The sequence below is a fragment of the Fistularia commersonii genome, chromosome 24 (assembly GCF_037954325.1).
Source record: "Fistularia commersonii isolate RoL2024-O1a breed Wild chromosome 24, RoL_Fcom_v1.0, whole genome shotgun sequence".
Taxonomy (NCBI): Eukaryota; Metazoa; Chordata; class Actinopteri; order Syngnathiformes; family Fistulariidae; genus Fistularia; species Fistularia commersonii.
In genome coordinates this window covers 2,698,917-2,724,601 of record NC_141307.1, presented here as the reverse complement: position 1 = coordinate 2,724,601, position 25,685 = coordinate 2,698,917, and the positions used below count along the sequence as shown (strand labels likewise).

The 25,685-nt window shown below is 42.4% G+C and overlaps 1 protein-coding gene across 1 annotated transcript in view; it reads right to left on the bottom strand.

Annotated features, from left to right (window-relative positions):
• arid1ab (AT-rich interactive domain 1Ab) overlaps window positions 1-25,685 on the bottom strand; it is a 54,949-nt gene that overhangs the window by 27,067 nt on the left and 2,197 nt on the right. Inside the window, exon 2 of the mRNA XM_086171637.1 lies at window positions 1,879-2,085. Within this exon, the coding sequence (XP_086027763.1) occupies window positions 1,879-2,085 (207 nt within the window). The remainder of the gene's footprint in view (window positions 1-1,878; window positions 2,086-25,685) is intronic.

Here is a 25,685-nt window from a genome sequence, read left to right as displayed (position 1 = left end):
GTTGACAAAAAGTCACTGCTCCTCAGAAATAAAAATTTATGGAGGTATATCTTAACTAGTGCAACAAAGTTTCCTGTGGGCATTAAGCCCTTAATTCTGTAAAAATATTTGAATATCCTCAAAAATCTCAATGGATAGCGTGATGTTGAAATAACTGTAACTGTACTAAAGATACAAAGATAAATAAGCACACATCCAAAATCGCACCTTTGATATTTTTTTTTTTTTGGTCACACAGAGCAATCGCAAGCGAGCAGATACGGGAAGTCTACTGTACCCTCTAAGTGCTTCTTTATTGCTTGCTCTACAATGCTCAGGAAAAGCATTTCAGACAAAAAAGGCCAGTGCAAGGATCCACCTTTATATTACAGTCACAAAAAAAAAAAAAAGGGAGTTTTGACGTACATCTCCTTGAACTCCATTATGTGGCGTTTCCTATTCCACATGATCCTGTACACGGGAAAAACATTTTGATACGGTATTTTTCATCCAACAGCCACCGAGGAGTGGCGAGTGAGAGAGAGCTGACCTTGCAAGGAAACACTTGTTCAAAGAAAAAAAGAGATGACACTGCCGCGTCCTTTTTTGTGTGTATGGGTGTGTGTTTGCTCACGTGTGTGCATGTGTATGTGTTGGGGGGGGTCTCGGCATCAGAGTAAATAAGCGATAGTATTGCAATGAAACTTAAAGAAGGTGAGATGGGCTGTGTTGTATGTGTCTGACAAGGGGAGGGACGCCTTTTTTCCCACTCTGCGGGGGCAGTTATCGAGGCCAAGCTCGCCTCGCAGGCAGGCTACGATGAGATAATCGCAGCGCACAATAGGTACTAGACCACAGACAGAGAACATCTATGGAGCAGCTTCGCTCTGTGGCATCGACGCATGCGTTCTCTGCCTGTGATCAGAGAGGGTCTAATCCGACTGGAGTAAGTAGCCACCGCAAAATTGCTGTTTGCCTTTTTTTAGTTGTGCTACGCCAACGCAGGGCTGCCCGCCGGATCCGTATATACACTGCACAACTTCAAAATCTTTAGCTTTCGGGCAAGGAAATAGAAACAGACAGTAACGAACCGATATGCTGCCGTCTGTCTTTGAATGGGATTCTCTGATTTCTTTTCAAAGTTCTGCAAAGAGATTTGCTCGCCCTCTTCGTGGATGCTGCAGTCCCTCGTGTCCTGCCTGAAATGTAAACCTTTTGCCACCAGACGCCAGCGTGTCATCTCTGGGAATTATAATTTTGGGTGAGATAATTTTTCTTGTTCTGGTATACACTTTTTCTAGGAGAAACAGGTTTCCATCTGCTTAAATTTTGTTCTAGTTTAAGCAATCATAATTCTCGACAGAATTTTTTTTTCTTTTTTTTTTTTAGGGGCACATAGGGAAAAAGGTCATTATTAAATTGAATAAATTGAATACAGCTCCTTTCAGCTATGCACGTCACGCCTGTATTTACCTACGTTTAAAGCAAATATCATGAATAAGGTGGATTTGACACCGGAGGCTGTTTGACCAGCAGCAATCTCCTATTACATCTGTGTTACTGACGAACGACTCGCAGGAAGAGGATTCACGGCGCGAGTGTGAACGTGGAGAATCATCACGAGATCGGAACCTAATAAAAGCATCCTCCTCGGCAGAAACGAGAGACGCCAACGAAATGCGACTAGGAAAGCAAAAATTCAGGTCACTTCTTGCCTCGTGTGTCGGAGCCCATCAAGATGATGTGATGAAGCAACAGTTCTCTCAGTCACTCAGGTTCTTCAAAGGCCAAGCGACGTTCAAATGCAAATAAAGGTTTGAACTTCAAAGATGTTTCGCCTCGTTTGAATGTTTTTAGTCACAACAAGGCGGCCGCATTGAGGCGAAAGTAATGACTGACCTGCTGTCCGTACTGCATGCCGCCCAAAGCGCCGGGCGTTCGACTCTGCATGCCCATCGGGTATCTCTGGGGGCCGTAGCCCTGCCCTGGATAGGAACCTCCCTGCGGCGGTCCTGTGGGAGGCCCTTGCTGCTGCTGACTGTAGGGGCTGGGACCTCCGTACGGCTGCCCGCGCATCTTCCCCACTTGGTCCATTGGGTTCGGAGGCTGGGGGACAAAAACGGGAATTTTTAATACACAAGCAAGCAGAAGCGACTGCTATATGGACCGAGCAGTGGAAACCTAAAATCCAAATGTGTTGAAAGGAGCACTTGGAGCTCGCGGTTCGTTTTCCAGTTACAGATTTAGCGATGACAGGTCACGGTGTGTCTGCTAACCACACGAGATCCTACAAAACAGCCACACGACTGTTCGGGCTAGCAAAAAGGAGTAGGAGTACAAGGATGGGCTTTTGTTCGGGATTTTGCAACGTGACTGTTGAGAGTTTTTCTTGAAAAATCATTACTCAGCAACAAGCATGCAAAAAATAAATAAATAAATCAACAGCCATCTCGTAGAGGCTAAATGAAACGTGAAACAAAAAAGCGGGAGGGGGAGGAAAATAAAACAGCGGAGGATTTACTTTGCAACCAAGAACGGGAAAAAAATTGGCCGTGAATGAATGAGTGAGCCTACTATATCCGCCAGGGGCCTTTCCCTGCCCAGGAGATCATTGTGCCAGTGGGTGGATACTGTTACAGCGAAGACGTCAGCGAGGATTTCTATGGAAATAAGCTTAAGGAAGCGCGAGTGTCTGCACTACGGTGGCTGGAGCCGGGCCCACCCCTCTGCTGGAACCACGTCAGGATGGTAGCGGGGGCCGACCTTGGCCGGTCTGGACTCTGGAAAATCCACATGACCCAGGCAGACACCGTCCCTGGCGGAGAGCCGGGAAGGAAGGAGCGGGGGCCTGTAATGAGGTAACCTCTGTCAACAGCTGGAGCCAAGGTCATAAAGCTTCTGACGTCTTGTGTACATAAGAGATGATCTTGGCGGTATTCCTCCCGGACGGAACTCCGGCGCAATAACGATCAAATAAAATCAAGTATTGGAATTCAATTGTGCCGTGGTAATCCGGCCGTGCCCTTGGAATGCGTTTGAAATAAAAATAAACCGAGAAGAAGGGAGAAATTTAAAAAAAAAAAAAAAAACAACACACACACAACAGGACGGCGAGTAATGTCTGCGGGCTGGCACCGAACAATCCCGTCAACTCATCAGCGCGCCGGCAGCCCCTCGGTATTCCCATCAAACCTACCGCAGCGTAATCTCAAAGTACGAGCGACAATAGGGGCTTTGAAGTAGCAACACCTCCTGCCCCGCTGACCTCGGGCAGCAGACACAAAGCTTTCATTGCTTCCCACGGTTATTAATCTGTGCGTGTGTGTGTGTTTTTTTTTCCTCCCCCAAAAACCTCTTTTGGTTAAGGGAGACAACCACCGGGGCTATTTATAGCCAGCCAGACGGAGAGGGCAGTCTGCCGAAAATGTAACAGGTCCCAGCTGCACTTCTGTTTGAACCCGGGCCAGGCCTTGCTCTTCCTGGTCTTTAATAAAGCAGCAGGCTTTGGCACTCTATGAATGACAGAGCTGCAACGAGAGAGGGGAGGTGTCATGGTGGGGGCGGGGGGCTGGCTCGGCGGGGGGTCGCGTATGTGTTAGGGGAGATGTAGGTAGTGTGGATTTTGGGTGGTGTCGGGGGGCGGGAGGGAAGGAGGCAACAGGCTGTCAAGGCGGTCAACTAACATTATCCGAGATAACATATTCCACTCCGGGATTTCCCTGTAGCCTCCCCCAGGCCACGCTCCTGAGCTCCTGCAGGTTCAGGAGCATGTGTGTGTGTGCATGTGTGTGTGTGTGTGAGTGAGCGCCATCGTGTTATGCATAAGGTAAAATTGAGGAATGGGTCTGAAGGGCAGGGGGGCTACTATACTCCCTTGGGTCATTACCAACTACACGGTGCAGGGGTGTAGAGGGGGAACAGCCCATGTAGACTCTCTTCTGTGACCTTTAATGCACTTGTAACCAGTCTGCTAGGGTGGACACACACACACACACACACACACACACACACACACACACACACACACACACACACACACACATACACACTCACACACACACACACACACACACACACACACACACACACACACACACACACACACACACACACACACGCGCCACAATAACAGTCTTGGATACGTGTGGAGGGGAGAGAACAGTGATATGTGGGACAGGAACCTGGAGGTAGAGTTCCTTTTATAGCCGTTTGCCACCGAAGCCTGATGCAGTCCTCTGAACAATGTTAAATGTATAAAAACACCAACAAAACACAAGTTGAAAGGGGTGGATTTTCTGCAGCTTCAATGTGATCAACTATTTCAACCATTCTGGGTCAAATGTGACGCGTCCTGGAAGGCGAGCGGCGGGTTGTGATGTTTCCACGACGCCAGGCGTCGGGGGATGCGGGCCGTAAAACGACCAGTCATCTCACTCTCGTGACTCGGCCTACAACTGTCTCTTTGTGGTCCGCGGACGTCACGTGAGCAGATGAGCAGCGAGCAGACAAGTGTGCACGGGTGAATCCTCCAGTCACCGATGATGGAATCAGACTAACGCAGCAGATAATCTGTTACACTGACACTCACTCAACTAATAAGTAAATGACAGATTTGCTCTGGCAAGTCTGGGTTTTCGACATTCGTCATGAAAATAGCTGTCCGCGGTGATGTAATTAGGTTTAGGAGTTATTTAAAAGGCATTCTAGCATAATATCTCGAACATCGGTCAAAACCGTGAAAATGAAGTATCTGCTCCAGCTACAGTCAAACAAACTTATGTACCTCTTCAGCATCTTTATAAAAACATAATGAATAGTTTATTTCTCCTGAGAACAATTTTTCATAACTACCAAAGTTCGAAACAATCGCATTTTTTTTCTTTAAAAGAACATTCATAAACAGAGGGATAAGAGATTAAACCTATTTTTTTTAGACACAGATAGGGTCTCAAAATGAGTTCCAGCTAACGGATGATAAAAATATTAAAGCTTTATTTGTAAAAGGTGAAAAACAAGGAGAGTACCCAGCAGCTAAGCAGAAAGGAACAGCTAAAGTCCAATTATATTCAAATGTTATCATAAAAGGACGCAACCATCAAAAATAATTGCAAATGATTTGTTTTAAGCTTTTGTTTTGTTTTGTGCTAATTTTTTCAGCCTTCAAACACTAATAAGCAGGCATGAAGGTCTAACTGTATTTTGGACAGAACCTGCCGGAGATCTTGCCTTGCTTCCTCCTGCAGGGCGGGAGTGTGTGAAGACGTCGGTGCAGCAGACTGACAAGATAGCAGCCGACAGCTGGCCCCATTGATCTGTTTACCAGGTTTTCCCTCGCATTACTTAAGTTGTTCGCTTTTGAAACGCCAATACAAATTCTCTCAGATCCAAGAGCTTTGGCTCGTGGTTGTGAGTTACTCGAACCACAAGAAGGGAAGGAAAAAAAAAACAGACTGATGCATGGTGTGTTCAGAGGTCAGCGACCTCTTTCTTTCTCTCTCTTGCTCAATGAAGAAAAGCCGCTCGCATTGAAATGGAGTTAAAATTTTGATATTAATTGCAGGAAAAACCCCGGGAGGTTTGCTTCTGCTTGCAAACGGACAGCAGAGTTGGTTGCTATGAATGAAAAACACTGGCATTGTCGCAACCCAATTTTATCACTATCATTTCGATAAAGATCTACTATTTGCAGTTATCAAAGTCCGCCATGATATGATTTTAATTTGATTAAATTCATGAGCTTCTGCTGATAAGAGACCATAAATGACCAAAAACATCAATTGAGTTTGTATTAAAGCGGAAAGTTCAATTTGAAATTAGAAGTTTTCTATGCATTGTCATTTTACTCCTTTTATGCTGTGGCACAGAACTGGAACAGCGATTCAAAAACCTACACGAACATCACGACAGATATGAATATTTCACATTTTAGTTGGCTACAGTGGATTATTTGGAATTGTATAATTAATCATTATACAATCAAAAGACTCCAATCCATAAATTTGTCACGTCCCTGCCAGTCGCAAAGATGAAACAGACGTTAGTGTATCATCTGGATTCACTGTGATTATAAACAAAGTCTGCTTACTGTGATAAAATAAATAAATAAATAAATAAAATAAAATTAAAAAAACTTAAATTAATGACAAAAAAAAAAGTCGCAAATGTCACCTATGCCGTGAGTAGTGACCAGATAAGATGGCAGTTTAAAAAAAACAACAAACAACAAACAGAATGTTTATTTGCATGTCCTTTTCAATACTTCACTCACTTCTTCCTGTAAATTAATTAGCTAAAGCTAACCGGCCGATCGGTGTGATCCTTCACGATCCAAGCCATCTGTTCAACATACTAAATACCGGCTATCTACTGCCGGAGCGTGGGACGCAGAACTGCGACGGGAGGCCAGACGCCGACCGGCGGCCAACCTTCGGCCAGGACAATCAAAAAAAGAAGCTGATGACTTTGGACAAAGCTTTGGACAGAATATAGCAGTGGGTGCGGAACACGCACGACAAAAAGCAACAAACTCTCAAAGGTGCTTAAAGTCCATTATCCCATCAGCTCCAAAGGTAACTCCCTGTATTATGTTGCTGTGTCTAAAGTTAGCCTTTCTTTACAATAGGAGAGGACTTCTGGTGATATATTTGCGTGTGTGTGTGTGTGTGGGATGGTATAACTAAAAACCTCATGATACTTGACCAAGATACAAGCTTGTCCGGCTCATTTATCCTCCAAATTATAGCGCCCCCCTCCCAACACACACACAAGGAAGTCTATCAATTTTTAAACTAAATTTCAGAAAAAGTTTGAGCTAATATTCAAGAGAATGCTTCCTTTTTTTCCTTTATTATTTCACTTTCTACTTTAAGTGACAGAGACGTGGAAGTTTATAAAGCTTTATAAAGTTCCTCGTTGCAGTAAGATATACACAGTAATATTTTGCCAAGCTCAAGTATTGATACAGTACTTCAGGATTATCACCACACTATGCACTATGTGTGCTTTATTGGTTTGGAGTGTGAATCAACAACTGCCGTTCAAACAGCACTCTAAATAAAAAGGGAAAATAAAATAAAAACACTATTTATTGGTTCCAAACAATGAGGCTTCAAGGTTGTTCAAGGTCTCGGGCAGAGAGTTTGGGATACATAATTGGAAAACGTCAGGGGTTGGAGGTGGAGAGAGCGAGATAGACGGAGTGGAAAGATGATAAGGCATGAGGCGCTGGAGCCGACTGCTTGGGCAAAAGAAAAGGGAAAAAAACATGACAACAAAGGTGCTGGTAGAAAGAAGACTATGATACATGAATCGGACCAAAGTAAGTGTTTAGTCGCACAACTTCCTGCAGGAAGAAGTTTAGAAACAAGCCCTGAAAGGCCGACGGAACAGTGGGGAATCTTCGACTGAAACAAGTACAGGCTTCAAAGTAGGAGTCAAATCTTGGACGTGTTCGAGGGTTTGTGTCGAAGCAGTGGGGGAAACCAGTGGATCCATGATGGCGCTGGATGCAGCCTTCTGATGTGCCCTAAACACTTGCTAATGGTCACATCATACAGAAAAAAAAAAGAGTTATAACTGGACATCAGTTATTTGGAGCTCACGTGCATCATGTGACTGTCGCCATACTTGGAAATCAAGTTTGACCGCCACGAAAGTTTGCATGAACACTTTCTTAAAAGATCGGCCAATGCCGCAAATGTTTGCAGCAAAAACAAGTTCACACTGGGTCTTTGTTGTTGTTCTGGGAGTGATTTCTACGGATTTACCTTCACTAGTTTTTCTTTCCTCACATTCTTCAGGTTATTGATTCTTGTGGGTTTTTTTCCCTCCACATTTGCAATACTTGATTAACACGCTACTTCATCTACACAGATGAGCCAAGCAACAACAATCAAGTTGCTTTGCGGGGACCCGCTGACCACCATGTGTCGTTAAACTTGCTGGGAGCAACATGTTGAAGGTCCATGACGCGTACATGATAACAAAACACAAGCAAGAAAACAACAATTTGACAACACATGGAGGCAATCAGGCAACAAACTCGCAAAAACAACATTATTCCTGAGGACCCGGACAACTCAATGTACTCAGGCAGCAGAAGAACACTTCTCCAGTTGAGCACTAACAATGCACAAAGCCAGATATCCAGAATGAAGTACAACTAGAACCACTGTAGTACATCATATAAATGACTTTACCACCGTGTGGTTTTTGAGGGAAGTTGCATTTCAGCGCACATCAATGTCTGTTCAGAGTCCATCATATATAATACATGCAGACAAGGCTCTGTGGGTCAATGTAACCTGAGCCAGGGGAGAGAATAATAGCTGAGAACATGTTTTTCAGAACATTGGGGTGATCCTAAGATTGTAAATTCATCGGGAAAAAAAAGCCCTCACATGTCCTGAAAATGCAACAGCTCAGGCCACAGCTCAACCCTCAGTAGGTTTAAAGCAACAACGACACAACCGGCTAACAATATCTCATGAGAAACAGTATTTGCGACACAACAATATGCAACTTCTCAAGCAACAACACTCATTATTTGTCTCCTGGGAAGGTGGATTCAAATGAAATTCACTTTAGCTTAAGATCAATTCAGGGATTAGGCTGCATTAGTTGACGTCAGTCACCAGAGAACTTGCACTTGCATTTCTCATCTGTTAACCATTTGTATGGCTCCAAATGACATGGAAATAAAGAAACAAGCATTTATGTTGCAAGAAAAGTGATTTTTCTTTGACATTTTACCTGTAAACGTCTTGACATATAGAAAGAACTGCTTTATCATGAAGCTACTGACACACGTTGACACCTTCCAAAATGTGTTACTTTCGGTTATATGGGCAAAACTCCTGGGGTTAGATTTCATGGGGCTGCATCTTGGTTTCCTCATTTATATTGTTTTGTTTTCGCATATTTTTTAAGATGTGTATTGCCATGCAACATTTAACACCTTTTGAAGTCATTTCACACTAGTGCAGAGTGAAAGAGCGAGATCCCGTTTTTTTTTTTTAAAGTACACTGCGTTTTTGAGCAAATATAAGGGGAAACTCGGCCACCAAAGCAAAACAACGGGGACCAAGTAAAGGTGAAGGAGAACAGTCATTTATGAAATAAATAGGTCACAGATATGTATTTTTGAAAAATGTTTCTTTTTTTTTTTTTTTTAATTTTAAAACAAATCACATTTTCAGAAGAAAAAAAACACCCAGGCCATGGTGGTGGGTTACTTTTTTGTTTTGTTTTGTTTTTTGCTTTTGCCACCCCCATCAACAAATCAGTGTCAAGAGGTAACTCCTCCCTTCCCTTTTTTCCTCTCTCTCTAGTCCATATCAAAATAAATAACTACAATTAGCACATGGCTAATCTGCATAGAGGAAAGCCAGAGCACTCTTGGCAGAAGAGGTTGCTCTGAGGATATTGTGTCATGACTGGGCTGCTGGTGGATATTACAACTATTCAAACGTGTGTGTGTGTGTGTGTGTGTGTGTGTGTGCGTGTGTGTGAGAGAGAGAGACATGGGGATGTGGGCAGGGATTTGTAAGGGCTATAGAGGTTGGGGTGGGGTGGGGGTTCTGGAGCAGTGCCTGAGAGCAGAGCAGATGGAGGGGAGTGTGTGTGCGTGTGTGTATGTGTGTGTGTGTGCGTGAGGGGGGGGGGGGGGTGCAGACGATAAACAACTGCTGCTAATTTAATCCACCACGGCGCACACACACCATTGTTCTGCGCTAAAGCCCCTCGACACGCAACGCACCAGCCTGAACGCATGCCAGCAAGCGCCACCCTCGTGCAACGGTGGCGGTGTGACACACAACATGTCAGTGAGAGAGAGGGACAGGATATCCTCACACTCAACCACGGAAAGTCAACTTTTACGGTGGGGGCTGTTTCTGGGGGCAGGCCGCGTGAACCGCTGCACTTTGCTCTTAACAGCTTACATCATACTAATGCTGTTATCCACAGTCACAGTGGGAGCGGAGCGGAGCGGCCACCCTCTCACCGGTTAGGCTTTGAACACGTCAGCTGGAGAAGCGTGGGGGATAAGCGCTTCCCTCCAGGACACGGACGCTCTGCCTCATCCACTTTCTACGCTCACTTTGGCCTGCCGCTGTTTTAGATTCTAGATAAGTGGGAGGACGTTCCACTTTGGGGACGGAGTGTGTATCCGCGCTATCGGCCGACATCCTTTCACATTGACTCATTTTCAATTGGTTTCAAGTGAGAATGGCCAAAATGTCATTTTTAATATAATTTTGCAAATCCCATTCAAATTATCTAATGGTTATCTTTAACCGTATCCAAAAAAATGACCCAAAATTCTGTTTGTTTTTTTCAGAAAAATTCCAAAGTAAACATCATATGGTGTCAAACTCAGCAAAATATTGACTTTATCAGAAATAAAAGCTACTTTATAAATCAGGCAGGAAGCTCTTTATGAATCTATAGGAATTCAACCTCATATATGGAGGAAATGAACAAAAAAATGTGCAAAACTTGAAAAATGTAAATAAATTCTGTTATTCCAGACTAACAGTTAATTTACTCACATTTATCTACTTAAACATTTTTTTCAATTTTGCACTTCTAATAAAATAAACATCAATACCTAAAGGCGCCAATCAAAGCATTATTTTTTTTCTGTGTCACTCCATCACGAAAGATTGTTCCTTAGTTAATTAGTTGGGTCATATTTCATATTTCTACAGCTTAATTTGTCAAACAAAGAGTTTAAACCCCAAAACTCATCAGTTTGCGAGGTCCCTGCAAGACAGTCATGATTAAATATTTCACATTTACTGGATTTCATTCCACCTATAAAATCAGATGGTTCTTTTTCTGCAGCTGATAGATTATCCATCACACTACGTTTACACGTGTGTTTTTTAGGTTTTCCTTGAACGCACACTTGCAGGGGTGTTTCCAGTCCTCCCGCTGAAGAAGACAGTGTAATGGATCTCTGCTGGGATATCAGCGGCGGTGCTGATTTCCTCCTCCGATACCCAGCTGTAACAGGTGCAATGCAAGAAATATCCGCCACTATCTTGAAAGAACATCAGTCACCAACCATCGCCGTGGATTCCCACACAAGTAATAATCTACACCACACCAATACCACCGAGTTACTGATTCCATTAAAGCTCAATTTTGACACAATCAATCATTCGGCGCATTATGTGGTTATTTGTCTTTTTCAGACACACACCAACACACAGCAGCCTCGCGGAAATAACAGCACCACAGCTCTCATATGACGGCAATCAAAAATGAATAAAAAAAAAAAAAAAAAAAAAACCATTCAACCGAACCCAACATTTTAAATGAAGGAAAAGGTTAATGAAATCTTACTGGTGTGAGTGAAGAGCATGGGCGGGCTCGGTAAATGAGAGCAAACGGGGGGGGGGGGGGGGGCAGGGAAGAAAGCAAAATTCCAAAACTAAAAAGAGGGAGAGCCATGTTTTCCATTATGCAATTAATCTTGCTTCCCACTGCATCAGCCTTGAGTCTCCTGCAGGTTTAAGCTGACCAGCGAGGGTCCATGGGTGAAAGGGGGAGGAGCTGGGTGGTGACGGGGGCGGCCCACAGCCTGCCGGTGATACCCTCCACGCTGAGCGGAGGCAACACAACCCGGCTCGCCCAGATGCTCGAGCAGCTGTTCCCAGGAATGCAGAAGACATTCAGAGCGAGGAGTTAGGAATCTGCTCACTCAGATTTAAAAAAAAAAAAAAAAAAAAAAAAAAAAAACACATCTCTCAGGGGCTATTTGAGGTCGGGGGATTAACCATGGGGAACGAACACACACCCACGCATGCACACACACACACACACGCAGGCGCTCACACACCGCTTTGAACCTAAGTCTGAAACGAATGTAAAAAGAAGAAAACATAAAGAAAAATATACATGAATGCTGGAATTTTAACAAGCATCGCTGAGGAAAAACTAGTTGCTAAGTATTTTTCTGTTATATATGCGGCTCAAAAATATATAATATACTTACGTTTCTAAAAAAGAGTGAGTTATTAACATATTGCTGCATATTCTTGTTTTTCCAGCTTGTATCAGAAGGAATGAGTTTTGAAAGTCGGTGCAATTTTAGAAATATCGGGAAATAAAAAGTAGAGGCAGCACAGACGCGACATTCATGGCCATTACTGGCAGAAGATATGAGAACAATTAAGTGATATTTAGGAGCTTTTGTCTGAGTTTTAGCAAAACTACGCAGTCAAATTTGACTGCCGGGTCAAGCGGAGTCTGTGAGAAAGGTAATGACTGAACTTTGCAATCATAATTTATATTTCAAGACAAATACAATTCTATACAATTCAGCCACGACAAACCAATGAGCTGAATCCTTTTAAATTTCCAGCAGTTCAAATGACTGACTACTTGTTCTGAATTTTTCGCAAATTCCCAAGTCAAAGCCCTTTCGGCAAAATGAAAATGGAAAGAGTTGCTGATTTCTTCAAATCCCCGTGAGCTGAATATCTCTGAGACATTGATTTGATGTTTTCCATGACTGACATTTTACCAAGCCACCAAGCAGTTGAAATGAATTATTTGTCGTAGCCCTACTGGTCTGATTTCTTTTTTCATTTTTCTCAAATACACAGTTTAACTGGCGAAATGTGTTGAGCGCAGCAGATGGATCCTCGCACAACGCAAACAAGACACATCATATAAGAAAAGCGTTGTGATTTCAAATCTCAAACGAAATTCGAGAGCTTCACAAACACACTCGGGCTAAATGTTCTCCTTTGTTTCCAGTCTTAATTCGATGCTAATCTTATCGTCTGCTGCCTCAAGCCTCCTATTCATTTTTCGAACACGGAGCGGTAGCGATCATCTCATCTCGGAGGACAGCCGATACACTTCTCCCCCCCCCCCCCCCCCCCCCCCCCCCCCCCCGACAATGTCCCTCTAAACTCTCAAACACAGTACCGGCCCAATAATTGACCAATGGCGGTGAAATGATGAGGTTTTCATACATTAGAATTTTCACCCAGTAGTCTAAAAATATTGTTTCCTATGACGGTCGTCAAGGGCGTCAGTACTTCTTCAATCCCACGTGTCAAAAAGAATCAAATAATCAATGGATTCATTTGGAGTCAAAGTACAGATACTATATTTAACAGTGTGTGTTGTCATTCTTTAACATAAGGGTAGAGGATGACAAAGGCCTTGAGAAAATAAAAATAAACCCATGAGACCCAAATACAACTTTGAGGACAAAAAACGGAAAAGTGAGTTGTAATTCACACGAGGAAGGTCACCAGAATCACACACACTGGGAACTATATTGGCTAATATGACATAATGTTAAGGGATACATCGCCATCTTGGTTCTGGCTCAAAATTTGCAAGTAAATGGGCCATAAAGTTCTCATCCAATCAAGTGAAACAAAACCATCTGAGGCAGAGACTGTTTTTCCCCACCGTTCAGACACAAGTTGTGCTCTAGTCTTGAATTGTTTATCCCCAGTGATGACATTTTTAAAATAAATAATGACGTGCATTAGTTGGTGAGGGGTACTGTGTATGGCCGGGAGAATAAACAAAAAGAAAATGACATTATCCTGTGTCACATCCTGTCACAGTAGAGGTAAACTGACAAATTGAGTGTCTTTTAAAAAAAAAAAGGGGGGGGGGGCATATAAAAATGCGAAATTCAGGAAAGGTGAAGAGAAAATGGGGAAGTGTGTCAGGCTTTGCTTCAAATAATCCGACCGTGTGAATTCATGCGTGAGAAGCAGAGGCGCTCACGTCGCGGACGACAAACACTTCAGGGTCAAAAGTGGTCAGGCTCTCCTCGCCGGTGGAGCACCAGCCACTTCAGTCACCGCTGGGAGGCCAGAAGGATCACTTCGCTGGGACTCGGTTACCACGGGCACCCAGGGCCGGCCGTAACGATAAGCACGTCACTTACTAGCGCGCCTAAAATACCGAGGCTGCTGACAGGAGGCGACGCTGGGTCAGGGCTTACCTCATGACGAGAAATACAACTCTGACACACACAAAAACACACGAGTGTGTCAGCAAAGGGAGAAAAAAAAAAAGAGGCCGTTCCTAATCTGAATCAGTGATTTGTAATTTAGATGGGATATTGAGTTTGTACAGTGAAGCATGGCGTCACACTTTGAGAAGACTCGCGTTTAAATTCCAGCCTCCGACAGGCTTTCAGACGCCGCCTTAAAAGCCAATGTGCGACGCACTCAACTGGCAAAATGGTTCATTTGCATTCTCTCAGTGACAAAACAGGCGCGTGGGAGCTCGGGCATGCAAATCCTCGGGTCAAGAGGAAGAAAAGAGCGGAATAAAAAAAAACACCTACTGCACTACCCTATTGAATCCATCAGATTGACATGTAAATGGATGTTTGCGTGGACAACTTCTGATCTGACTCTCTCAACACACACCTGACCCGCATGTCAAAAACTGTATTTTTGTTGTTGTTTTTTTTTTTTAAAGTAATTTAGTCTCAAGTTTCCTCTCCTGTAACCTGTCCAGCCACAATGTCAAGCTTATTCTCAGCCTGTCCGAGTATATCTCCATGGCTGAGTTTACGGGCCCACATTTCAGGGTAAACAAAATCTTGATTGCTAGCAAAACCGTTGCGATGGCAGGTTTTGGGTTTCACTTTATACAAAGCAGCACTTATCTGCAGTGCCATGTTGACACTGTAATCAGCCCGCTTATCTGGACCGTAATTTATATTAGACGACTTATTCACGATCATTCAAATCATCTCTGGCGACGCAACAATCGTGCCTTGATTTGTTGCTGTAGCCTCCAGGCAAAACTGTACAAACACCAGAGCCGAGTTCATGGTGCCGGACAGGGTCTTTTTTCAGGGTAGGAGGGTCCATTACAGATGCAGGTCACGGATAATTATGACAATTTTAGAATTGAAAATAAAGCTAAGAAGCATGGGGGGGGAGCGTGGTTACATATCCCAAAATTCATTTTTTATTACGTTTATATATTAATTGAGTATTTAAACATAAGCGATAAATAAATGCGTAAAAAAACATGAAGTGGAATTCAGTTTTTGGGTGATTTTCTTTTTTTTTCGCGATATTTCAGTCAATTTTCCTGCTAATTTTGGGGGGCTTGCTTCGGAATGAAAATTGCCAGGTTCACGAAGCAAAAATTTCATTCAGAGCAGAAAGATTAGATTTCCAATTTTACCATTAACAAATGTTCAAAATTGAATCCGTAGAATAAACAAAATTCAGCTAAGGGTTTTTTTTTCCCACATCATTTCTGTATTATTTAAAGATAATATTGGAAATTTCCTTCAGGATTTATTGTCAAGTTTTAGTAACAGTACAAATTTCATTGTAATTTATTTTTCTGATCATTCTTGTTATTCTTAGACAGACTAGTTTTTGCTCATTTTTCAAGCAATTTTGCTGATGCCAAACCATTATTGATCACAAGGGCTTGGAGAAGGAAATCTACAAGAGGCGGTTTAAATAATAAAAGCACTATCTATAATTCATTTACAGGCACCCTTGTTTTATGTTGTCGACGGTGGAGACGCCGGGTCGGGGGCAAGCGGAGGTCAGCAGCGACTGTGGCCACGTACCGGTCACACACTGTGCCACCCAGCGCCACCGGTACATTCTGGACCTGTGGGAAACACTCGAGAGGAGTGCGGTAGAATTCCTGGAGCTGAGTCTTACTGTTTCAAAGTTTAATTGTCATTAAAAAGATTATGGAATAACTCCCAACGGTGCAGCAGCAGCCAAAGTCTCCCAGGCCTGCAGGTTAAGCATGAATTCATGGAGGATTTAAAAAAAAAAAATCCTCCTCAGAAAACCACCTACAGCATGTCTTTATTGTCTTTACATTTTTATAATATGGAGGATTTTTTGAAACAGGAAATTGTAGTAAAAAATATTTCTGGCTGCAACCAAACAGGTTGAGATTTTTGTTTTGGACAATTCCTTGTTCATTTTTGCATTTTAGCTCCATGCTTGTCTCTTCAGTGGTTTCACTATTCTAGTTGTTAAAATGTATTAAGCTGGAAGTTAGTCCACGAAAAAAAAAAAAAACTGCAACATTGTTGGTAAATACATTTCCCGGGGAAGTCTAAAAGCAGTTGCGAGCCACCGGCTGAGGGAAGTCCCAGAAAAGAGTCAGTGTCCTTATTTTAAGACCTCTAAAGATCCAGACGGAGTACATGAGAGTCATGATTCGGTTTCTGAAAGGATTCGGTGTGAATTCTCTGACTCATGTCAATTTCCAAACCTAAATATACATCACGGTCCCTGTTTATCAGGAAAACCTAATGAATATTGTCATGCTCATTTGTTTTCACATCCTACAGCCCAAGTTTCTCTCAGAGAGGCTTCCTCTAATGTTTGGCTGAATTTAACTCTTAACAAGTGTAGTCATTTCCAGGTCAACACCGTGTTTTACAAAACCCTACAACCAGTATCAAGATAGAAGTGCTCAAACTGATTTTGGGAAAAGGGAATAAATGGGCCTACTCAATTGAAAATTTGGTGTCTTTGTTCAAGCTTGAACATTATTCGATATTCATTGGTTTCAACTTCCAACAATCCTCAACACACTGGCATTTCCATAATTCAGGATCAAAGTTCAAAGCGAGCAGAGCATCACAACGGCAACGGCAGCCATTTCCTAAGACCTCCTGCTATGAGGACACCGGCCTGACGGTCTCCAGGCTAAGGGTTTTCGCGGCGTCAAGAGTACGCCGTGTCGCCGCCACTCGGCAGAAGTCCGTAAGTCTTATCAGAGCTTGGCACCGTGACGCAAAGTCCTTTCTTGAAGCTACTTTCCAGAGTTTCTTCGGTAACTGGTGTTTGTTTACTGGCATGTAGACTTTCCAGCTCTGATCATCCAAAGAAATTGTGCAAATTTGAGTTTGACTTGGAGGAACACTGTGTTTTATGTGTCGCCATGTACAGACTGGTGACAAATTGACAGAAAAAAAACAACAAAATACACTTAATGTCTTGGTAAGATAGTTGGCCACCGTAAGATGCCAGAACAGCTTCAGTCTGTCTTGGCACATAAATTCTCTGGACTTTTTTTGGATCTCTGCGAGTGGGTGAACACCATTCTTTAAAAGACATCCCTTCATTTCAGAGGGAGATGATGGTAGCGGCCGGCTCGGTCCAACAAACTGATGCAAAATCTCCTGTGGGTGTCCTCGTCGACGGCTTTTTCATTGTGTTTCTACAAACCGAGCCGCTCAAAAAACAGGCTGACTTTCCCCAAACAGCTTCAGATAAGAGCGGAAAATATTTAAAGATCATTGTTTCCAACACTAAACTGCCTATATTCACAAAGGGATTATACACATTGAATAAAATGTACATTTGTTTGATCTGAAAATGAAACGCCTTCCAAAAGTCATACATAGTGCCATCTTTTAAAGATAACACGAGAATATAATGGTGATGTTGAATCTTTGTGCTACACAAAGTTCAGTCCATTAATGCGTCACAAGAGGGTACATTTCAATCCGCCACCTAAGCGCAACTTCAATGACCAAACTGGAACAAACAACACAGATGTAGTTTTCAATTAAAATACATGCTGCCAGATATCAGAGGAACCAGAACACCTGCCCTCATTGCCTGGATGATTTATTTTTTTCCTCTTAATGCTGATGGTACTGTGGCCATTCCTTCAATTCTTCAAATCCGCCAAATGAACACGATTTCATCACGATGGTCCAAAACACTGCATTTATTCAGGCTACACTGCTTCAGCCCAGTCAGTATGACTCTTCAAAAGAAAGTCATGACTGCTTTTTTGCATTGGGCAAGTGTCCCTAGCATATGAATCAAGCCCTCCACATACAATGAAATTAAATGTTTTTCAATTATATCCTCCCGACAGCAGCGTAAGTCAATAAAAACCAACAGAAAATCCAAGTCATGTAAAAACAAGAGCAAAAAAAATACGCATGTGAAATATCCTCCTGAACCGTCCAGGATCAAGACAAAAATATAAATATAATCGTTGAGTCACACGTGGCGTGAATTGTACGATGGGACCCCATGAAGACTATGCAATTACTACATCACAGAGCATCTCAGACACGATAACTGGTGTTCCTGAAGACAAATGGCGTAAAAAGAAATTAAACAACAGTTTTCTTAAGCTCCCCTATATACGCCATTTTAAAAATTCACTATTTCCCAGCAGAGTGCAAAAGGTGAGAAGTGACTGCAAGCCGGGAGGAAGCATCATTCTCTACCTTCTCGTACCTACGGCGGCACCCATTTAAAGGTTAACCACTTTATCCCGTAAAGCAGGCGCGCACCATACGTCATAGAAATGAAGTCTGTGGTCTCATACAGGCCCTCAGAAGGATATTACTATGCTAATCTGGAGCATTTTATAAAGGTAAATGTCAAAAGAAATGAATTACCTTTACATTCCACCTGCCCCCATGCAACAGCCCAAATTTGACATTTGTCCATGCGGGGCGGGACGAACGGTGTTGGGGGCTTGCGTCTAACGCAGGGGCTCAATTATTCCAGCAGAGGGCTCGGTGATATAATCTATCAACATCAAATATAATCTCACTGCGATAACCCGCACAAGAGGTTTCTTTTAAAAATAAATAAATAAATAGATAGATAATTTGAAAACAAACGTTCTCTTTACATCCAGAAAAGAATCCCTGTGAGTTCAGGGAAAAATACAATAACTTGAATTGTGACTTATTTTCTCACAACTCAATTATGCTCAAATCATCAATGACTTCTTAGAGAGATTGGGTCTCAGTCCCTGTAAAAATCAGCAAGATTTGTAAATTTCTGCAACAAAATTAACCAAAGAGTATATACATATTTTTAAGACAAACATGGAATCATACATTATGAAGCCCTTACAAGAAAATGACAGTGAAATAATGGAGGAAGAAAAAAAACATTTTGCGGAGCAAACTTCCATATGCAAGCAGGTGTCGTCTTTATGATGATCTTTTCCTCCCTGATCAACTCAGTGTTACACAATAAGATTTTTCCATGAACTTATTGAACTGCTTTGCCTTGTCTCCCAAACTTCAGAAAGCTGCTGGACGCAAAAAAGAATTAAAAATCACGTTATTGATAAATGCCGGCACCTGTTTGCTCCTCAGTGCAGATGCTTTTTTAAGGGGGGAAAAAAAAAAGAAAACACACCGGTGCAAAAACCAACCCCATCCACTTGCGTGAAAGGGAGTGTTATTAAAAGACAGCGTAGCGGCCAGTGACACGTGGAGTGAGAGCAGGTCGGCGAGGCTGCTGAGGCAAACACGCACTCCCGGCGACCGCACAACAAAAACACACACAGCTGTCAGGGCCAGACGAAGATCATTCACAAACCCTCCCCCCTTCTCCTCCTCCTCCTCCTCCCGTGGGTATCACTGACACTGTTTCTCCCTCGTACGCACACGCGCACACACACAGACGGACACACACACACACACTCACACATACATACACACACACACACACAAACAGTGCCGGGAGGCAGCATGCTGTCCATGTGGCCTGTGGAGAATCATTACTCAGCAGTGCGGTACTAAAGAGCAGAGTGAGAACTTCCTCTCTGAACGTGTTCCTGTTTTGCGGGGATTCAGACCTCCAAAACATAAAGTGACTGAACGGTAGCTGGAAGTACTTCGGGGGTTGTTGTTTTGTTTTGTTTTTCCTCCCCCTCGTCTTTGAACTGTTTGTTTTTGCGCCGCCGAGGATGGAAGCAAAATCGCACAATAGAGCAAGCTTTGAAAGAAGAAGATCAGAACGGGTGCTTTCTAGCGATGTGTGCAGAATGACAACGTGACGCAACAAGAATCACATGTTAATATAAGGACTGGGGTGAAGGCAAAGGCCGGTGTTTTCCAAAACCATCTGTGCTTTGATACTACTGATTTCACGCCTTTGGGTCGAATCACAACAAAAAACAAAACTGCTGAAGCAGTCGCTGCATGAACCACCTGTGACATGACAAACCCGCGTGTCCAACATCCAACATGGATGGAGATTGTGTGCTGACCTGCCGCCATTTTTACTTCCCGTTTGAGTGTCCGCCGGAAAACAGCTAGCAAAGTGATGCTCCATCGGGTACAGCCGCTTACTGACACGAAGCTTACAAAATTTAATCAAGATTTTCTTTGTTGTTGAGGTTCTGTAACCCTGCAGGTAGTGCAGAAGGAAACTGGAGGGCAGGTGTACGTCGTTTAGGCTAAAACAATAATGGTTATTTAAAAAAATAAGTGGACGCTAATTATTTGCCCTGGAGCGCTTTTAAGTGAGGCAAAACAAAGAGGGAAGAAAACAAGATCCACGTCAGAACAGAATATTGTCCAAAGTTTAAGGTCTGTTCAAGCTAATTTTCAAAAATCAAACAATGTAATTATTGCAATATGAAACTTTGTATAATGCATTTTACACCATCAATCTATTAAGCGGAGGGAGGCTTTCTAATTCAAACTGAATGCCATCATTACTTCCGCTAAAGGCCAGCAAGTGTAATTCTTAGTATTCTAAATCATCTATTAGGGAAATGAATATAAATTTAGAGAGAACACTGACCACTTACAATTTTAGAGCTTTTCTAAAAGCGAGCAACTGCTTTTATTATTACAGATGTTCCAGTTTGCTTGTGTAGGTCTGTGTCTCCATTGCTATTCAACTAGACCCAATTGGGTTGTTCCGTTGCAGGATTTGATTTGTTACTAAAGTTGTGACGCAGTAATACGACATTAGCTACATTAGAGAGGATCTCCTGAATTTGATTATTAATGGAAAGTCAGCTAGAAGCCATTGGAGTTTGTAATTTATCAGGAAATGCTCTGGGGAGTATCGGCAGGATTTAGCCTTAAAATTATGGCAAATAGTCGAGGCAAAGCAAAGTGTATTAAGTACCTAAGATGATCAAAAAGGACCTTAAACAACAAAACAATCACCAGATAAAAGTGGAATTTGAGCACTTATAACGCCAGAGAGACCAACTATTTTGCTTTATGCCTGTCATGCGATTTTATACCCTGACGCAGGTATCTTCCGGTGTGTATTAATCAGGTAAAAGGGTCTTCCTACCCCTTGTATTACCAGGCTCTTAATTAAACTATTACACCTTTATTACCACAGAGAGCCGCTGTCATGATTAGGTATTTGTGAAAGTGTTGATTTGGAGGCCACTTTCCAATTTGCGGTGAGGCTTCTGTGCGCATCAGCGGCGGCAAAGCCCGTGCGTGAGCGTCCATTAGTGGCACTCAGTTGAATAAATAACACCCTGGCTTTGCAGTCTTTCTTTGGGGGTTGTTTTTTCCCCCCTCCAAAGTTCACGAAGCGTCTTTCCTTGTCATTTAATTCAAACTCGATTTGGGGAAGTCAGCCTTGCAGAACAGAACATCTTTAATAGCTCTTTCCCGAGCGCTCGTCGGGGGAAACACCTGGCGTTATATCATCCAAAACAACCACTACAATCCACTTCAGAGTGTTTGTGCGGAAGCCGTGATGGAAACCCATAATATTAGCCCTCACCCACCGGCCAATTAGCACATTAATTTGTCTTCAGCAGGTGGCCCGGGCAGGTGAATGGCTCCATAAAAAACCTTCATTTCAAAAAATACGACCGCCGATATATCTGCCAATTAAAAGGGCTGTTAATGAACGGCGCGCGGAGGCATTTAATAACCTCCGCGTCGGCCCACCAGCACAAGTTTGCCTGTTAAAACGCTGAACTTCGATTGTGACGGCCGCCAGTCAATGCTCACACGCCCTGAAGCTTCCATCGGACACACCGGTGGCTACATGTGACACATCCCTGTTCGACACAACTTAACTTTTCCATTCCTTTGTTACCCAACCTTTGAGGCCACTTAAGGTTGGTTTAGTTTTTTTTTTTTAAGTTTTGTTTTCAAAAATATCTATCACATTTCGTGCTATGATACCAAGTTATCTAAAAAATAAATAAGTAAAAATAAAAAAATACTGGACCAGTGACTAAGCTTCAGAGAGAATTACCCAGATAACGCTTTCTTTCAAAGTGCTAAATCAATAAGAACACATTTCAAAAGCCAAAAAACCTTCCAGGATGACTTACCCCAATTCCATAACCGGTTGAGCCGACTGTCACTCTTACTCTTGAATCCCACTGGACATAAATCAACACAGAATAAGCTTTGTAGAAACCGCTCGCAGCAAAAACTGAGTGCTCCATTACTTTGTCGAAAACAATAAATTAGCCATAATCAATTAGCCATGAGCCGAGTCACGTGACAAATCCACAAGACCCGGCAGGTGTCAACGTTAAACAAGGGAGGGTTTGGCAACAGCGGGTCTTATTTCTCACTGCAAAAATCTTTAGATCTGAACTCTGAACGAAACAACATCAGCATTTTTATTTTGATCTCTGAAAGGTTATTTAGAGACACCGTGAACTTCCTGTTAATTTGAAGAAGAAAAAAAATGCCACTTTGTGTGACTTTTACGGATTTGTTTTGAGTGCACGAAAGGCTATCTGCTATCTTCAAGAGAAAAACTGAAATCAAAAACAACCATGTACATGTTTTTAGTAGCATCAACCCTGGACATCCACTGTGGGACAGCCAGATACACGCACAAACAACTGTATTCAAGACAGGAAGGCATGAAACACAGAGGTCTTAAACACCTGACATATCGTAACTGAGCCCCTCAGTCCTGCGCAGAAACACGTATGCGCTCTTCAACACATACTCGAGCGCTGCGCCGCAAACTTCAACAACGTCAAAGACCTGAAGCTGTGGTGTCTGTGGTGTGGTTTCACCTGCTAAAGGAGGAGGGGGAAGAAAAGAAATTTCAATGTTAAAAATGTGATCAATTTCTTGCAGGAAATTAATTACGACTGCAACATTGAACTCATTTTAAATTAAATATGGAGCCGCTGCAAAAGGCGTCCTGCATTATATCTCATTCCACCGATTCAAAGAATAACATTGGTTTCATACCGACGCCCTCAGAAAACATAGCATGACAGTACACGCTTAACTGAAAAATAATCCAATGCTCTGGTTGTTTAAAAACATATTTCTGAAAAAAAATATAATAATCCGGTTGCTATCTTTCCATCTCTGAATTTTAATAGATTGAATGAGAGGATAGAAACTAACATCTAACCGTGACATCGACTGAACTAAATTTATCTTCACCAAGATACAGTGCACTGTTTTTGAAAAACATTTTTTCTTTAAATCTGCATAAAATGTGGCTAAAAGTAGCAACAAGACCCTAAAATTAGCAAGAAATAGCTTCCAGATCATCCACCATTCTAATGAACAGTGATCAGACGAAAATGACCAAAAAAGGGAGCACCAGCATCAGCAACCGTGTAATAAGTCTTTCCTCTGAATGAGGGAAATTTCAAAAGTGAAATTTACAGGGGCAGAAGGGATTTAAATTGCTCCTTCCAACTCCACATGATAAAGCAATTATTCCGTTGGAGAGACGATAATTAACATTGCTAATCCTTGCACGATACCATTTTGGTCCGGTTCAGCTCGGGGTGCGTCAACTAGAACGAGATGAAAAATGTCCATCGATTAACCCGCAAGAATGAGATAAAAGAGGATTTGAAAAAGGACTGCAAACACGACACACGACAAAACCATAATAAACTAGATTACTGGTGGGGTTTTCTCTTGCAGTGACAAGAGGTTGCAACAGGGAATTCAAAATAAAAGCATGCAGGACAATACACGGGTCTTTATTTGCGTGCTTTCAAGACGATCACATAATCAATACGTCAATTCAAGGCGCACGATGAATAAAACAACAAACGTGCAGATTTCCCAGCAGGAATACCCTCATCTTTTCCGGCAGAAACGTCAAAAGTTTAAGCAAAGAGGCTTTTCTGGCAGGACACTGCTGATTGGTTTCGTTTGCCAACTGTAAGTCTGGCCTCAGGTGCAGAAACACACCGAAACTACGGAGGGAAATCCAAAGCATCTGCTCAATACCGTCACTTCCTCTTGGAGAGAGACAAGACTGGCTGGCGGGAATTTCTCCTTATCTCTTTCGGTAGGTAGGTAGGTGTGTGTGTGTGTGTGTGTGTGTAAGCGTGCGCGCGCAGCATCAGAGATTATAGTGAGATGATAGATTTCTCAATGTTGAGGTAACAACATTTTCATTTGAACTCTTCCTGCCAATTGCACACTCGACTCTCAACAGACAGATTTGACTATAATAGGGTCCTACAAAATGTTGTTCTACTGCCACTATCAGCTATTTCAAATATCTCACACAAGGCTGAACCAATTAAAATTTAAAAAGTTCTTTATCCAAAAGATATGACGCGTTCCAGCTGTATAGATCATTTTTTCCAGGATGTTTCAAGGACATTTTCAACACCAGTCCAGTTGGAATGAAGGAAGTCAATATGTTCCTCCTGTATCTCTTCATACTTGAGTTTTTTTTCTCCCACTCAGTCTCAAAATAGCTCAACTCACGTTCTGTCACATTCAGTGCCACGACCTTTCGAAGGATTTCTCGCTAATTAAAAAAAAATTAATTACTTAATTTCACATAAATTCTTACTAATGAAATGTTAATTGTGAAATGAACGTATTTTCAAGTTCATTTAAATCCCATTGAATGAAACTTCACACTGGTGTTAAAGTTTCAATGTCACAATCTTCGGTTACATCAACTTTTTTCACGAATACCTTTGAGTTTCACAAATTGTCGATTATCTTATTGTGCAAAAATAGAACACACTATTCATTTAAAAAGAATGTTAAACACTTTATATTGCTTGTTAAATGTGAAATAATAATGTAACCCAATCCCAGAAAAGTCCAAATCTACTACTTTTTGGATTTTTTTTCAACTTTAATATTTTATGCATTCTCCATGAGGGAGAAAACTCCTTTCCTGTGTGCTCCTGAAAATGCTGCCTATGTGATTAAATTAGGAACCAAATTAGAACGACAGACTCACGCCGTCCACAGATGTTCCCGGTGATTCATAACTGACACAAAACTGTGGAGTACAAACACTCCACATGTGTGTGTTATTAAAGGAGAGGGATGCCTGTATAATCCCTGTTCACATGGCAACCTTGTCTGTGTGGTGGAAGAAGTAAATTAGGCTATTGTAAAATAGGCTGGGGGATAAAAAAAAAATCCCTGACACTTGGCTGACACCTTTGCTGCTTGTAAACACAAATGCAGTTGGTCCCAACTCTCTCACGTGCCCCCCCCCCAAAAAAAGAACCTCGGCCGCACAGGAACCGCTCCGCTCCTGATCTGGAAGCAGCCGAACGCGCAGTCGTACATTGTGGCTCTGTGACCACACCTACTCTATGTGCTGTACCGGAGTCAGCCAACTTAATAAGCGGTGCAGTGGCAGGGTTTTTTTTTTCTAAAATACAAATAAATTAAAACTGGGGGGGCATTCCTGAGGTCAGCACCTCGAAATAAAAAAAACCTGTGATGTGACTCAGCAAGAGTGATGGGGATGATGATGAAGGGCTTTTCATCATACAAATAAAAAACAATGGTGGGTCCACAAGAGGGCTGTCATCATGCAAATTACTGCAGTGGGAGGAAGTGAACAAAATGTTTGATCAAAAATAGGGGGAGAGAAGGGGTTCGGGCATACATGAAACAAGTAAGGAGTAAAGTGTTAATTTTAAGGCAAAAGCGCTGCTGCGTGTATTTGCTGCAACATTTTTTAGACACGCAGAAAGAG